Here is a 16,783-nt window from a genome sequence, read left to right on the forward strand (position 1 = left end):
TTACAAATACATCATTCCACAGAAACTGCTGCTGTGTGATGAGCTCTGCCTGTCTTAGGTAGTGTGCATGGGTGTTGAATCAGGGATCATCTATAACTTGGAAATCAACAGTTGCTTCTTGTTTTAAGCCTTGTGTGCTTGTCTCTACAGACTGGAGAATTGCATCTCCCACATCTGCAAGCCTAAGCTGGTTTTGCAGTCATTGTGCAACATACTCTGTGAAAAAACATGCTGCTGTGAGGATGCACTTGTCTGGATTTAATCTGCAGCACTGACAACTTTTACACAAAGATTTCCCTTCTATAATGAATTTATCTGGAGGACTTGATTTGAAACCAGTGTCAAGTTTAAAGAAGTCAGTGGCTCAGATTTTTCAGGAGAGAAAACCCCTTAAGGGTTATTTGTCTTCAGGGTAGCATCAGGTCACTTCTTGCATAAAGGAGGAAGGTGGAAGTGATCTGGCTTTTCAGGAAATAAAAAGCTTTAGTAGCTCCCTTTTTATACCACATTTTTATTATATTTTCTAGTATTATATATTCATTATAATAAAGTAAGAACTCAGAAACTTCCTGACAAGGAATGCAATACTTTTGATTCTTATTAACGAGTCCTTTGTCGCTAGCACTGGGGAGAGAACCATTTCTCTTTCTTGGGAGATGGGCAGGGGTTTAAGAGATGGCTGAGGTTTAAGAGCTGGCTGGGGTTTAAAAGCCAGCATGTTCTTTCCCTTGCCTGCAGAACCTGAACTTCACCGGTTTCCGCAAGATCCTGAAGAAGCATGACAAGAACCTGGAGACGACGCGGGGGGCGGAGTGGAGGGTGGCCGAGGTGGAGGTGGCTCCCTTCTACACCTGCAAGAAGATCAACCAGCTTATCTCCGAAACAGAGGTGAAGAGGCTGGCCTGGGAACTGCCAAAAATCCCCCCAAAAACGGGGTTTTGGGCACTGCTGGTTTCTGGAAGTGTTCAAGCACGGGTTGGATGGAGCTCTGAGCAAACGTGTTCTAGTGGAAGGCACCCATGGCAGAGGGTTGGAATAAGATCTTTAGGTCCTTTCCAACCCAAACTGTTCTATGACACTGTAACTCCCATAGTGTTTTGCCCTCTCTATAACTTGTATTTACCACCAAGATGAGTAATAATTGATTTTGAAATGCCAGTGTCACTATAGGATATCAAATAACACAATGTGGACATGCTGATCTTTCAAGGTAAAAGAGACTTTTTAATTTCTGACTCCGACATTTATAGATTTCCAAAAGTGACAGTAGATTGGAGGGTGACAGTGCCACCTCCCCAATAACACTGGACAAACCAACAGTCCATCAAATTTCTCCTCCTCCATAAAAGACTGCAAAACAAGAAGTTATTTACATAAAGTGTATGAGAAAGTTCGTTACAATAATGTAAACATCAGAAGGCTTAGAAAATCTTAAAAATCAGGGCAACACCACTGACTTCTGGCACTGCTTACATCAGTATGGGTATGTTCTCTTCAGCTGGGAACTTTTCCCTTGGCAAAGCCTAGTGCAGCTTTAACTTCTGCCATGGAGGAACCTGGTACAGCATGCTGAGCTTTTCATGTCTTTGTATTAAAAGAATACTGGGCCAGGGCTCACCTCTAAAATGGAAACCAACCTTTAGTTTTGGTTTGGCCATGTGCTCATCATCCAGGTGACCTTCAGTGGTGTGTATCTTTGTCTCCTCAGGAAGTGGTGACCAATGAGTTGGAAGATGGAGACAGACAGAAGGCAATGAAACGTCTGCGTGTTCCACCCTTAGGAGCAGCTCAGGTGAGACATGGGGGTTGTGGAGAGGAGCTGCTCCTCCAACTTGTCAAGGTGCCAAATCAGATCCAACATCTGAAGGAAACAGTGGAAATAATTGATGTGAGCATGCATGGGGCAGGGCCAGATAATCTGCTTTAGTTCCGGAAGGTTTGGAAATAGGTTACTGCTCCTAATGCATGCAGACAAGGTAATGAAGGGAGGAGATAAATGGTAAAAGGAAATTTGTACTAATAAAAGCATATGCTTAATGTTTGTGTGGTCTGGAATATTTTTCAAGGGCCATTGAGACTCCCAAGCTCTGTTTCAACATGGAAAGAATATTATACAGCATTTACAGTTTAAAAAAACCTCACTTCAAAAGCAAGAGTGCAATCAGGAGCTTGTGTTTGTGATTTTAAGTTGGCTCTGCAAACTAACCTGACTGTGCAGATAACCTGTTTACCTCACCCTAACTCTGCTGTGGCTTTGTTCACAGCCTGTACCAGCCTGGACTACATTCAGGGTTGGATTGTTCTGCGGGTTGTTCATTGCACTGAACGTCACTGTCATACTTTCAGGTAGGTGTCCTGCCATGCCTGGGTTTGGGTGGATTCTCCTCACTTAAGGAGCACCTGGACCTGGATGTTCTGGGTTAAATCAGAGCCATATCACATTGGTGTAAACTGCTCAGCAGTAGGTTGTGGTTTTTCTCATGTTGTATATGTCTATGTTGAACACAAAAATCCTTTTCTTCTGGTTTCCTCCTTATTTTTGGAGGGATATTCTCAAGGTGCAACATCTATGTGTAAAAGCAGATTTTTGTTTTCATTCTGGGAACACAGAGTCTATGCCAACTTTGAGACAGGTGCTTGTAGAACTTGAGCTTTGCATGGTGTTGACTCCCTAAAGAAAAGACCACCAGACACAGAGCCATGTGACCAGATGCCACTCAGGATGGAAATCAAGCACTCATGTGGAAATTCCTAGAATTTCAATGCCTGGAGTCTGCTAATGGAATTAATTGACTTTTTCTTATTGGCAGTGGTTGGCAAGATTGTTTAAAAGCTACAATTAATGGGTGCATCTCTCAGGCCCTGTCTTTATGCTGCTTTATGCCTTCTGAGTTTGGCCCCTGATTAGAGTAGTACTGCAGATCCAGACACAGAGCTTAATCACAAGCAGCTTTACTAATTGTGTGTGTGATTTCTGGAGTGTTGTAACTTGTTTAAGCAGTACAAAGGAAAAGGCTTAACAAATCAACTTACCAGCTCTTGCATTAGGGAAAGCCCATGTCTGTGTTTTTATGACTTAAAAGAATTTTTAATCGGATGTTTCTGTAATTGGATCCAGCCATCTCTTGGGATAAAATGCCTCTGTTTGAGGAGCTGTTTGCAGTGTTTCCTTTTTGGTCTTCCCATGGTAGAGGCATGAAGTTGACCCATCTGCATGAAGGCACTGTTTAATGTGTAGAAACTGTTCTTTATTCATAATTTCTGTTACTTAAACATTTGATCTCCTTTTGAGATGCAAAATGACTGAAGCCAGTTGTGTTTGCTCTCCCTCTCGGTGCTAAGATTCAAAAAGTGAGGCAGCTGTGAGAAGGAATTAATAAAAATGATTATATCTCTAGAGCAAGTGTCACTAACCCAGTGTGTGTAATAGGTGTGTTGTATCAGCAGGCATGATCTGATAGCTGAGCATTACTGCAGATATTGGGCAAAAACCTGGATTCCAAGTGCAGAGTGGGTGTTTTTAATTGGCCCATAGTTTGCTAACCTCTCAGCTGCTTTTGCCAAATTGTTTGTGTGATTTGATCAGCTAAGATAGGATTTTAGTGTTCTGTGTGGAGAATTTGTGAAACAGCATCAGAACATGGCTTCTGCCAGTAACCCAGTGCTGTACTGCCTGATTTGAAAACTGCAGCAGCATTTTACAGAGATGAGTTCATCACCACTTGGGGTCTGTTAAAAGCTACAAGTGCATCCCAGGAGGGTGTCACCCTAAAGAGGACAAATTCTGAGGCTCCACCGTTTCTGTATGGGCTTCCCCAGGTGCCCAGCTAGTGTGTAAGTGAGGTTGGAATTTCACAGAAATGTGCTTTTGTTTTATTTACCAGAAACCTGAAAGGTTTCATGCAAAATCTCAAACCCTTACAGTGGTCCTACTCTTGTTTGAGAATTAGCTGCCATTAAACTTGTCACCAGAGATATTTCACTTCATTTTTGGGCCTACTCTGCCCTGTTTGGAGTTTTGACCAGATGACCCATTGTGGTTCCTTCCAGTCTTATCCATTTTGTAATTTCCCTTGGTTTTCAGGTAGAAATTTGAAAATCTTTCTTTGCAATTCCACATTTAAGACTCATTTCTTTCAGCTTTTTTGGGGGTGTGTAATTTCTGTCCAAAAGTTGACTCTGTATTGCCTGAATCCAAGAGTCTAAAGTTTTACATTTAAAGCAGCAGTTCTGGAGTAATTTTTTATGCACAGCTTTTTCTCTGTAAGTTATGTAGCATAAAGTGTAGATGCTGAGCAAATGAAATTCCCTATTGATTTGCTTTCTCTGAGAAAACAGTTAGAAAAACTTGGGGCTGTAATTTAGGCAGATCTGTGGGAATAAATTCTCAGCCTCAGTTCTCTAAAGTGCAGGTTCTTGCTTTTACCCCTCTTAGAAAGCACATGGATGAGAAACTCTCAATGAAACTAAAACTGAGAATTGAATAACTGTATTTTATTTATGCTTTTCTCATCAAACCTGTGCCTAGTGACCAGTCCTTTGCAAAGAGGTTTAAGCTGGAGAAAGCTGCTGCTGTATAAGGCTGTTCATGGTTTGAAACGAAGCACATTTGTTTCCAAACCCCTGAAAACTGAACAAAGGAAGCAACAGGCTTTCCAGCACTGCTGCCTTGTGCTGGGATTTCTGTTTGGGTGGGGCTGGGTGTTGTAATGCTGGCCATGAATATGTATTGCATTACCATTGTACTGAGACCGGTGATTAGGAGGGTTTAGCATTGTTTTAAATGCTGTAAATGGTTCCTCTTGGTTTTGTGGGGAGCTGAAGTGTTTGTGTATCTGTCTGTTGGGATTTCATCTCTATTAAAGCAGAATATTTAAGTGTCTCTAGTCAGATTTATGCTGGTGCTGTCCCTTGTGCCTGTAGTGTGAGGCAGGGACGCTGCTAATGACTCGATTACAGCAGCTGGAAAGGGAATTTTCCCCAGAATGCTCCTAAATCCTCTGACAGGCTAGGCAAAAAGTCCTCCACTTGCTGGAGAATGCAGTTGTGTACACGTGTTCCCTGTTTCCTCAGGGTACAACCAAACATCTCAGATCCAGGATAAAGCCTTGCTTTGTGACACGACCTCTGTTGTCCCTAAAATCCTTCCTCTTTTATTTGTCTTTACCAGGTGTGGCTTTTATAGATGGACCAAATGTGTGGCCACTGGTGAGAATCTATCGAGGTGGCTTTCTCCTGATAGAATTCCTCTTTCTCCTGGGTATCAACACCTATGGCTGGAGACAGGCTGGAGTCAACCACGTCCTCATCTTCGAGCTCAACCCCCGCAGCAACTTGTCCCATCAACATCTCTTTGAGGTGAACAGGAGGGATTTTAGAGTGGCTGAGCCATGCTGAGGATCAGCAGGATAAATCCTGCACCATTTCCTGGCAAGGACTCCTAATACAATTAGAAGAGGAAGTTGCTGAAGTCTGATTAGATTACAGGATTGAGCACTGCTCTCCCTTTTCTTCTAATGAGAACACATTGCAGGTTTCGAGGCTGTTATTTTCATTAGGTGTTTGTTTGGGTTTTTTTTTTTCCTGAAGATTGCTGGTTTTGGGGCTGTGTTTTTCATTAGGTGTCTGTTTTTTTGTTTTTTCCCTGCAGATTGCTGGTTTCCTGGGTGTTTTGTGGTGCCTGAGCCTGCTGGCATGTATATATGGTCAATTCACCTACATCCCCATGCAGGTGAACCCACTCATCTTGTATGGCTTCATGTTGCTTTTTCTCATCAACCCTACCAAAACCTTATATTACAAGTCCCGATTTTGGCTGCTCAAACTATTGGTAAGTGTCAAAGCTGGTTGAAATAAGTAATTGTTTAAATGCTGTGGCTGAGCAGTAGCTGGGAAGTGTATACAAGTGTCACTAACCCTCAGGAAAAGAGGGATGCTGGGGGGTGCTTATACCACTGTGATTTACAGAGCAGACCTGATCAGGTGTTGACTGCAGATAGTTTTTGAGGATGGGTTTGCAGAAGCATATTCTGTTTCCTGTACCATTTCATTTGTTAACCTTCCTATAGACAGCTGCTTACAAATTTTGCATGTTTGGAAACCCTTGGCTGTCTTGCTTGTTTATTCCTTAACCTAGTGAAACAGATGGATTAGAGGCCCAGTGCTCTAAGGCAAGGTTGCATGGATGCTCCTTAGCCCAAACTGGGGTAGTGCCAACGTTGAGAGGGTTCACTAATGGAGAGAGAACCTTTGGAAAAGTCACTGCCTATAAAATTGTGCTCATGGGTGGGGTTTTTTTTTCTGTTTGTGCTCTTAAACAAACTCTTTGTTTGAGATGGAGCTCTTTATTTTCCTGTAAGATAAGTCTGGTAAATTCAATGTCAATATGTGTGCTGCTTCAGTGTTCCAGTTATAGGTGGGAGCTCTGCAAGAACAGTTTTCAGCCTTGCTGGGTGACTCATGAGTTTCTTCCCAAATGGCTGTTATAGACATGCTCTTCCCCACCCTGTGCACCCTTTTAAATTGGCTTTAATCAAACTGGTTCCCTTGACACCTTCTTCTTGCTAGCACTGCTCTGAGAGCTTTGGGCAGAAGAGGGTTTGGCTGGCTGTTTTTTTTTCATAGAATCATTTCAATGCCAATTAAAACAATTAACTTTATCTGGAACACAGCAAAGATGAGACATAGCATCATGCTTTGAGGACGTGTGTGCAGGTATACACACAGTGAATTAAACTCTCTGAGCTCACCTCTGTTATTTGATTTGCTGGCTTGCTGCTATGCCAGTTTCTTCCTTTGTGCCTTCCAGCACTCAGCCATCCCTCACAGAGATACCTTCAGTCCCAAGCCTCATTAGTCTGACTGCTGTCCCCTGGTGTGAGGGGAAGCACTGGATGTGCTTTAACCACATGAGCAATATCTCTGCTAATTTACCTTAATATCTTGCCAGGGTGAGATTCTCAGTCTCCACAGAGCTGTTAGGCTGTTTGCAGCTCCTGCCCTGTCCCAGTGATCTGCAGACTGTGCTGCAGTCTGAGATAGAGTTGTAGGATCTTGGAATTGCCTGAGTTGGAAGGGACCTTAAAGATCATTGAGTTCCCACCCCTCTGCCACAGGCAGGGACATTTTCCACAATCTCAGGTTGCTCTGAGCCCCATCCAGCCTGGCCTTGGACACTTCCAGGGATGGGGCAGCCACAGCTTCTCTGGGCAACCTCTGCCAGGACCTCCCTACCCTCACAGGGAAGAATATCTTCCTTGAATCTAATCTAAACCTACACTCTATCAGCTTTAAGCCATTCCCCCTTATCCTGTCACTAAATGCCCTTGCAGACAGTCTCTCTCCACCAAACCTGAACCATGGAATATCTTGAGTTGGAAGGGATCCATAAGGTTCATTGAGTACCTTGAGTGTGCAGAGGCCAGTTCACCCCAAGGTCTGCTAGGAGAAAAAAGCTTCATCAAAATGCAATATCACCTTAATGGTGGGAGATGACATGGTACTTGTGTGCATTATGTGGAAGGAGGAAGGGGAAAGAAGAGGCCAGACCACATAAAGAGCAGCTTTTATTGTGTGTACTTGACCAGCTGGGTGTATTTTATTTCTCCATGCAGCTGCCAGCAGCTCTCTGGGTGAATGGAGGTTTAAATAGTGCAAGTCTTAGAACTGTTCTGCTTGCACAAAATTATGGTTGGTGAGCATTTTTCTTCACATGCTTCATATGTTTCATTTCCAGCCAAAACAAAATCTGACATATCAGGTGTAGCAGAGCATTACTGGCACTTCCAATTTTTCTGCAACCAAATCAGGGGCATGCTTGAGTGTGTTGTAGCATTTCCACATGGATCTAGGAGTCTTCCTGCCTCCCCCTGTGACCAACATCAACTGCTGGTGGAGGGTGGGATTTCTTGTGCTAAGAAGATGAGGGATGGTGAAACATCAGAATCTGAGTGAAAGAAGTTATTTAGCCTGTATTAAAGTCTAATTCCCCTGCTGGGCTCTTCTTTCTTGCCTGAGTGCTTCTAGGTGAGCATTCTTTGTGCCTTTGCTGCCAGTGAGAAGCCCCTGAGTGCCCTGATGTGGGCTTGGGAGAGCAGCTCAGGGGAGGAATTGGATCTGAGCCCAGGGAATGTCCCTGTGCCCACGCTCTCTGCAGGAGCTCCATGGCCACATGGAGCCTGTCTGTGAGAGGTGAAAAGCTAGCAAGTGCTCAGCTCAGATATCTGGCATCTCAGCACCAATTAAAAGTGCAGGGATCAGCACCAGGAAGTCTGTGCTCAGGCTGTGGAATTGTTGGCAGAGAATTGCAACTGGTTATTGAAAGTGAGCTGCAGCTCTGGTGCTTTAGGACTTTATCCTTATCTGGAGGATGTTGCAGGCACTTCTCAGCTGGGAAGCCAGGAGCTGGCTGTGGTACCTCCACTGGCTTTGGGGCTGCAGCTCCAGCTGTGCCTGGGCAGCAGGCAGAAGCCACAGTGCCTGGCACATGGCATTGGGAGGGTTCAGGTGGCAGCTCAGGCTCTGCAGGAGGGTTGACTCAGATGCCAGTGCCAGATATGTCATAGATCTATCTGTTGACTCCTCCTCAGCTGTAACCTGTAGGTGGAAAACTTCTATTCTCTTAAAAGTTTTATGCTGTCACCTGGAGTGCTGAAGACTTTCCCCCTAAATTAAATAACAAGAATATTATTTTTTGGTTTTTTGGGGTTTTTTTTGGTTTTTTTCCCCAGGGAGATCTGTCTGTAAAGCTATTTTCACATTTCATTTGCTTAGCTTTGTTCATGGACAAAACAATGGTCTATGATGAAACAGATAAAGACAGTATCAGGGAGTGTTGGGAAAAAGGAGGAAAGAGCTTTTGTAAGGGGAGGCTGGTGTGGTTTTTGACCTCTTGTTCTGCAGCTGGGACCTTTCAAAAGAGCCCTCCCTAAAGGCTGGCCTTGTTTGACCCCTGGGAATAGGTGCCATCCAACATGAGCACAGAGCTTTCTGGGTCAAGATCCATATCTGCTTTATGCCACTAACTCTTAATCCCCTATTTGGCTTTGAAATTTTAGGAGCAGAGCCTTAAATCTGCATTACAGGCTGATGGGGGTGTGTCAGTCCTTTCCTGGCTTTGTGCAGCTGTGCACCCTTCAGGTTAATAAGGAGAGCAGTATAAAAGATCAGTGTTAGCCTGTGCTTTCATTAATTTAAAGGTTCATAAATCCCAGAATGACCGGATGGTGCTGGTGCCTTCTCTGTGAGAAATTGGCCATTAGTAACTACAACTAACTGGGTAGGGAGAGGGGTAATCAAAGGTAATGGAGCAGAAAACTGTCTGCTTTGGAAGGAGCAAAACTGCTCTTCAGGCCTAGAGGGAAAGTGGACTGGGATTGAGGGGGAGTCCAACTGACAGGCAATAGGATTTCCTCTGCCTTTTCTTTCACCCTTTCCCTGCTGGAGGCTTTGGCAGACTCAGTAACAATCCTCACTGTCACAACTTCTAACTCCAAAGAACAACTCAGGAGTTAAGTAAACCAAGGCATGACCAGACTAATGGCTGTGCTGAGGGTCTAAATCCAACTGACATTAAGTGTGAGGGGGAAGGTAAACGTGGAAGATGTCAATGGACACAATGTAAGTGCCTGAAAGAAAGTGCTGATCAAAGTGAGGGGCAGGGAGAGAAATGGAGCTGTGTAGAGCTCTTAAATGGAGACTGGGAGTTTCTGGGAAAGAGCTTGGTTAGAGGAGACTGGGCTGTTCTGCCAGTAAAAAACAAAAGGCTGGGGGGCACAGGAATAGATGCATACAGGAGGAGGAAAGCAGGAATGTTCTTTGTACTGGAAGCAAGGAGACAGTTGTCCTTTTTTGTCAACAGGAGCAAAAGGTCAGCAATAAATCTTCAACCATTTCTGTTATTTCCATATTTGTTCAGTTCTGTGATGTCCTGCCACTGCATTTGGATGCCTTTGACACAGCCATGAATTATTCTTGCTTTGTTTTTCCTGACAGTTTCGAGTGTTCACTGCTCCCTTCCACAAGGTAGGCTTTGCAGATTTCTGGCTGGCTGATCAGCTCAACAGCCTGGTGGTGATACTTATGGATTTGGAATACATGATCTGCTTCTACAGCTTTGAGGTTCAGTGGGAGGACAATGCTGGACTTCTGGCAGATACAGGTAATGCTGATGAGCCCTGGGAATGGGGTCAAAATGACCTGAGAAACACAGAGCCAGGCAGCTTCCTAATTGTCTATTTTAAAGAGGGTTATTAATAGTACAGGAAACCAAAATAATTGGCATTCCTTGTAAATGTGGCATTAGAGAGATTCTCCCCTTTGTTACTTCCATCCAGAGAAATGGAATTTCGCATCAGTGTTCATTTCCTAATCCAGTCATTTGGCTTGATGTCTAAATCCATCAAAGAATTTAGACACAGCACTCCTGATTGGAAAGAGAAATCCATTTTCTTGGCATTGTTGTTTTATTTCATAGTAGTTTAACCATGTATTTGCCTTTAGCCTCTTCCGGTTGCTCATCATGAGAATCCTGAGCTGGTTGAGCTCAGCTTTCTGTACTGTAGCCTGGTTCTTACAGGCTCCATTCCAAAGCAAGAGAGGATGGAGAAGCTCCTTGGTGCCACCTCTTACTTGATTGGAGTTGATGCTGCTCTGCCAGGGCTGGCCATGCCCTGTCTTCCTTTATTTTCTAGCCAGAAGGAACACAGAGCTGGAATGTGAATTTTGACTTTGGCCTTCCCAGTGGCAAAACAGTACCTGTCTCCTCACTGTTAACTTTCCATTTTAAGCAGTGACTGCTGGCAAATCATATTGTCTGATGGTTTTGACACTTGCTGAGAGAATTTGCTGTATGCTTCAATAAGCATCAGTGTTCACTTTGTTCTCCCAATCTGTCTGATCTTCCCCTTCATTCTAAGAGACAGCGTTGCGAGCAGCTAAATATTTACTTATTAAAAATAAAATTAAAATACATAAAGCAACTGTGTGCATAACAATTTGTCCTCTTCCAATTTGAGCAGTGGAATGATAGCATAGTGGTTTGGGATAAATATGAGCTAATAATGTGTCTCCCTTAGTGTGAATAAGAACCAAATGAATGTTAGGCAGCAGGGTGTTTGGTTTAGATGTTGTGCTGAGACAGCAGAAGAATATGGAGTTCTTGGGGAGTTCCAGGAAAAGCTGAGGGTTTCCTGGTCATTGCCTTAATAAAAAGAAGGCTTTCAAACATGGAGGATGGGACACAATGGCATTGTGGTTGCTTCTCATCTCAGTTTTTGAAACCATACTATGCCTTGCCTTTGCTTTTTGAAAAACAAAGTGAAAAACACCAAACCCAGTCCCATACTGAAATGTGTTTTTTCCTATTACAATGCACAAAGAAAATAGGTCAAGGACATCTTTGGCAAAGTAGCCTTTTAGAGCTGTCCTGCAGAGTTTCTAAGTGCTCTGCCATTTATGCACAAAAATCCAGTGTCAAAGGCCTTTTGTAATTCCATCCTTAATTTGATTATTCACAGTCCTGCCAACAGCACTAAGCACATTTAAAAATAGATAATTTCTAATCTAGCATGTTGGTTATACTGGCAGGATGAGGCAGTTAGATGGTGATCTCTCTGGATGTGTTATTGATGTCACCTGAACACCTCCAAGACGGAATATTGAGCTACTTTGGGCTTCTTGCTGTTTATGTGCCTCGGTACCAGCTGCTGATGGGGAATCACTGCCATAAAATGACATTGCAGATGGGAAGACAAAAACAGTTCTTAAACTTACTAACTGTTTGCCTTAACAGCTTCAACTCCTGTTTTTCTTGCAGATAATCAGATTTGTAACAGCTACTCCTACGGAGTGAGAGCAGTTGTCCAGTGCATCCCTGCTTGGTTGCGATTCATCCAGTGCCTGCGCCGTTACCGCGATAACAAACGGGCCTTTCATCTGGTTAACGCTGGAAAATATTCCACCACCTTCTTCGTGGTGACATTTGCAGCCCTCTACAGCACTCACAAAGGTATTGGTGGCTTTGGAGAATCCTGTGCAGCTCCTGGGGTTTGCTTTTTTACGTGAGAGAAGCTCAGAATCTGGCATCCCATTTAAACGTGAGCTTCTTGTGTTTTGGCACCTGTGAAACATCTCTGGGGAAAGGCAGGGGCCTGCCCAGCTTGTAAAGAGTGTTTCAAGATCTTATTTTAGGTGTTTTTCACATCCCTGGTCTGCTTAAAATTGCACTTAGGGAGCGGGGGAGGGAACTTTTAGGTTTGTCTTTTGAAAGCTGAAATACCTGTCAGGTTCTGCTGTGAAGGGAGGCAAATAGGAGGGATATAGATGAGGAAAGGGATAGCACAGCAAATACTTCTCTCTTAACATTCATGAATATTTAACCTGGATCATCTAAATAATCCGTCCATCATTCCTAAATGTGAGGGCATGTGCACAGTGCCAGGAAAAAATGCTCTCTCTGATTTTCCTGTGTGATTCTATCCATGTTTTTTCAGCAGCTGGTAAGGAGTTGTTTCCAATCCATTTAACTGCAGATTGAGCTCTGATCCCTGAAGTTCCTCATCTCCCTGGAAACGACAATTACTCGATTCTACTCTTGTTCTGAAGGAAAAAGCTTTTAGTTTCTGCACTTCAGGCAGTCGCCCTGCCCTGCCTTTTATTGTTCTGAAGCCCTAAAAGCTGTATTCTTTCATTTGAGAATATCTCCCTTCTATATACCCAGAAATTAGCAACCACACACAGTCCTAAGCAATTACTTAGCCTGAAATATTCCTGTGGTGAGGCAGGGAGAAGTGTTGAAGGCATGATTCTAGTTAACATGCTGGGTTTTTTGGAGGGGTGGCAAGGTTGTTAGAAACCTTCCTGTGGCCAAGAACTGTCTGCTTTGACATAGCTGGGTCCAGAGTCACACTGATGATGTTTGTCAGTGTATTTTAATGGCAGGGAGGGGCAGTGGCTGGGAGTTGGGCTCTGTATCCAGAGCTGGTGTGGGAGCATCCTCTGGGAGCATCCCTTGTGCATCTCCTCCCCGCTGCCCTGTCCCTGAAGCTTGTTCCTGTTTTAACTTGTTTGCTCAGTGACATTCTGCAGCCCTGCAGTCCAGTTAGTCACTACTGCCAGAGCCTGGGATGATTCCCTGGCTCCAGAATCACTGCATACATCTTCTGTAGCCAGAGCTGCTCTGGGGAGGATGACTAATGCTTCTGCCTCCCTCAGGGGGGACACATTGCCAGAGCCTTTCGGTTGGGGTAGGGTTGTGTCTTGGTTTGAAAAGCCAGGTGTCTGCTAAGGAAGGCAGGAGCCTCCCTTGAAATGGAAAATGTAAACCCCCTCCCTCTGAATTATTGTGATTTTGAAACTAAGAGGCTCTCAGGCAAAGATATGGGAGTAGGAGTAATAGTTCTTTACTAGGAAAATTAAAATACAAATGCAATAGTACAAGCAAACAAAAAAACCCCACTGCCAGAGTCAGACCATGCCCTGTCCCCTGTGTGTCAGGGGGTGGCACAGCCCCATCCCATGGGGGCTCAGCCCTCCTGCAGTGCCAGCTGTGGCTCTGCTGGAGCAGGGATCCTGCACAAGGGGGGAGTTTTCCTCTGCAGCTCCAGGGCTGCTGGAGATGGGCCTGGGCTCCTCTGGCAATGCAGGGCAGCAGAAAGCTGCTCCTCTGGCAATGCACTGGGCAAAGGCTGCTGTGCTGTCCCAAAGCTCAGATTGGATCCAGGTAGGAATGCTTGGCTCCTCCCCTGGGCGGAGCATCTCCCCATGGGATGATGGAATTGGATCAGCCCTGCAGGGACACTCACTGGCCATGGACAGAAGATAATTAATAATTAATGGCCCATGAACAGAATATAATTAATAATTAATGGCCCATGGACAGAAGAGATCTCCTTGAGGGAGGATTGGCTGTGGGAGAGATAAAGAAAACTGCCCAGTGAACAGCAGAGAACTGCCCCAGCTCTGACAGAGGGCAATAAAATACACACAATCCTTCAGCCCAGGACAGGTTGGACCCAAGAGGAGAGCCAGCCTCTGTCAAAAGGTCCTATTGAAGAGTTTGACCTCTTTCCACCGCCCTTGAAGCTTTTCATCCGTGCCAGTGTTGCTACCCTGGTTCTGGTCACTGCCACACATAACTGGTGTCCCCTTTCCCAGCCTGGCAGGGAGTGGGCTGTAATGAGGTGTTTATGAGCCTTGTTGCAGTTGCTGTGAGACATTCCTGACTCCCAGCTTTTGTCTGTCCAGTTTTGTCAGTGGCACATTGTTGCTGGTGTCTTACAAAAAAAAAAAAAATCTTTGGAAGCTTCATGGCCTTTGGAAATTACATGTTAGCAGAGATTTGTAAATGTCACTGTGCTGGCTTTTCAGAGGGCTGCCTAAAGCCCTGCACATGTCCCCTCAGGCCTGTAGGCTGCTCCCATCCTGCCATAAGCACACTTTCTAGTGTGCTGTACCTGTTAAGAAGCCAATTTTATCAAAGGGCTTTACATAGATCAGCAGTTTGTTTGGAACTTGGAATCAGACCATTTACCATCAAGTTGTTATGATGCTGCTGTTGAAAATAGATGTGCTGCTCACACACATCTTCTCTGTGTCTGCCCAAGGATAGCAAACACCCCTCTCTAACCTCCTAAACATCTGTTGGGGGGAGCTGTGTGTTCTGAAGAAAGTGCTTCCCAAAACAGGTGTCAAATTGGTGGAGATCCTTGCTCCTCAGACCTGCTCTAAATTTCAGTAACAAACCTATTAGTTTCTGTGGTATCAAGAGTTTTAGTTTAACAGTCTTCCATGCCTGTGCTTGTAAGCCTATGACTTACCCCTCTGGAATGACAGCTTTTGGCTGCCAGGAGGAGAGGGCAATCCCTGCCCTTTCCTTGGGCCATCAGGTAATGGACTCCAGTGCCTGTTCTCCACTTGGGAGGCCTGGGGCCATCACAGTCCTCTGAGAAGGCTCATCTTCCTCCCTTCATTTGAACTCTGGATAGCTTGTAGCTGCTCTGTGGGTTATAGTCAGTGCCTGCCAGCCCTGTGAAGATGGGCTGTGTGGTTGGGAGGGTTTGCTGGTGTGGAGAGCAGCTAATTCATACACAGTGCACTGGCAGCACTCTGTGTTTTCCTGGGCTTGCTGCTGGAAAACAACTCAAACAAAACAAATGTAGAAATGCCACCTTATTAAGTGATGTTTCTGTTCTAGTCCTGTGTGGTATTCCCTACTCCAAATGTCCTCTAGTGAAGGATTCCCCCAGTAGCACCATGTACTGTGGGCTCTTGACAAGTATCTATTTCCCCAAAATATCCCTGTTTAATAATTCATATTGCTCAGGCAGTGCATAATTCTGACTCTTTCTTCCCTGGGAGAAGCCATTTCTTTACTTTCTTTCCCTTGGATTTAAATGCAGGGTGCAATTTTCCCTGCTAATTGCAGTTTGGATGTCAGACTGCTCAGACAGCAAAGTGAATTCTGTTAGGATTTTGCTCTGAAACTTGCAATGCTGTTGGTCTGGGACCAGACCAGCTTTACAGGGGTAACTCCAAGCTGTCATCTCGATATTTAGGAATCACTGGGATTAGTGAAGCAAATGGGAGAGGAGCTACCCCAGAACATAATTCTGGAGCAAGCAGGCGTAGATGAGCGCAGACTCCAGCACGGCTCGCAAGCACAGCCACGTTTCAGGGATGACAACAACAACACGAGGACAACTGTTGCTGAGTTCCCAGAGGAGGAATTCTCAGTATTTTTATCTCTCCCAAAGGAATGGGAAGCAAAGGCCGTGTTCTGTAAATAAAGTGCTGCAGGGTGTGTTTGCTCAGGCAAATGAGGCATGGCTGTAACTTGAAGCTACCTGGCAACCGGGGAGCCTGCTCTGTCCCCTTCTTTCCCACCCTTGCTTTGCACTAAGGAGCTCAGTGCTGGCATTAAGTTCCCTGCCAGTGCTGAGTAGCTTTCCCCAGAGCCAGCCAACAGAGTATTACATTGCCTTATTTAATCCCTAGGGAAACCTACGTGCTGCTGGGGAAGCAGATGATTAAGCCCAAGCCTGCGGCGGAATATTCAGCCTGAGCGCGGCGTTGTTTTGACACGCAACTGCTTTCTGCTGTGTTTTCACTCTGCCAAAGGCAGATGTGCTCTGCTTGACAAGTGCACCACTAAAGAGGCTCCCACTTCAGTCCACATTATCACAGCATTTGTAGAATCATAGAGTGGTTTGGCTTGGAAGGGACTTTAAAGATCATGGAGTTCCAACCCCCATACTTTATACTATCCCAGGTTGCTCCAAGCCCTGTCCAACCTGACCTTTGAACACTTCCAGGGATGTGTTCCACAGCCTGTTCCAGGGCCTCACTACCCTCACAGGGAAGAATTTCTTCATCACATCTAATCTAACCCTGCCCTCTGTCAGTTTGTAGCTGTTCCCCTTTGTCCTGTCACTCCAGACCCTTGTCCAAAGTCCCTCTCCAGTTCTCTTTGAGCCCCTTTAGGCACTGGAAGGGGCTCTAAGGTTTCACCAGAGCCATCTGGTCACCTCTCCAGGCTGAACACTCCCAGCTCCCTCAGCATGTCCCCATAGCAGAGGTGCTTCATCCCTCTGAGCATCTTCATGGCCTCCTCTGGACTCACTCCAGCAGGTCCATGTCCTCCTTACACTGAGGAGATCCCAGAGAGGGACATCCATGGGCCTCTCTTCTTGTAAAAATTGTGCTTGCATTAAAGAAGGCACACTGACATGTCTGGAATAGCCAGCTTTGGTTTCACTCCTCACTCAGACCTGACTCAGGCTGTGTA

At 45.0% G+C, this 16,783-nt stretch overlaps 1 protein-coding gene across 1 annotated transcript in view; it reads left to right on the forward strand.

Moving 5' to 3' along the window:
* XPR1 (xenotropic and polytropic retrovirus receptor 1) overlaps positions 1–16,783 on the forward strand; it is a 115,327-nt gene that overhangs the window by 80,499 nt on the left and 18,045 nt on the right. The window contains exons 5-11 of the mRNA XM_066555193.1: positions 739–888; positions 1,709–1,792; positions 2,265–2,346; positions 5,171–5,358; positions 5,651–5,830; positions 9,994–10,159; positions 11,816–12,007. Of these exons, the coding sequence (XP_066411290.1) occupies positions 739–888; positions 1,709–1,792; positions 2,265–2,346; positions 5,171–5,358; positions 5,651–5,830; positions 9,994–10,159; positions 11,816–12,007 (1,042 nt within the window). The remainder of the gene's footprint in view (positions 1–738; positions 889–1,708; positions 1,793–2,264; positions 2,347–5,170; positions 5,359–5,650; positions 5,831–9,993; positions 10,160–11,815; positions 12,008–16,783) is intronic.

This window comes from Molothrus aeneus, chromosome 9, assembly GCF_037042795.1.
Source record: "Molothrus aeneus isolate 106 chromosome 9, BPBGC_Maene_1.0, whole genome shotgun sequence".
Taxonomy (NCBI): domain Eukaryota; kingdom Metazoa; phylum Chordata; class Aves; order Passeriformes; family Icteridae; genus Molothrus; species Molothrus aeneus.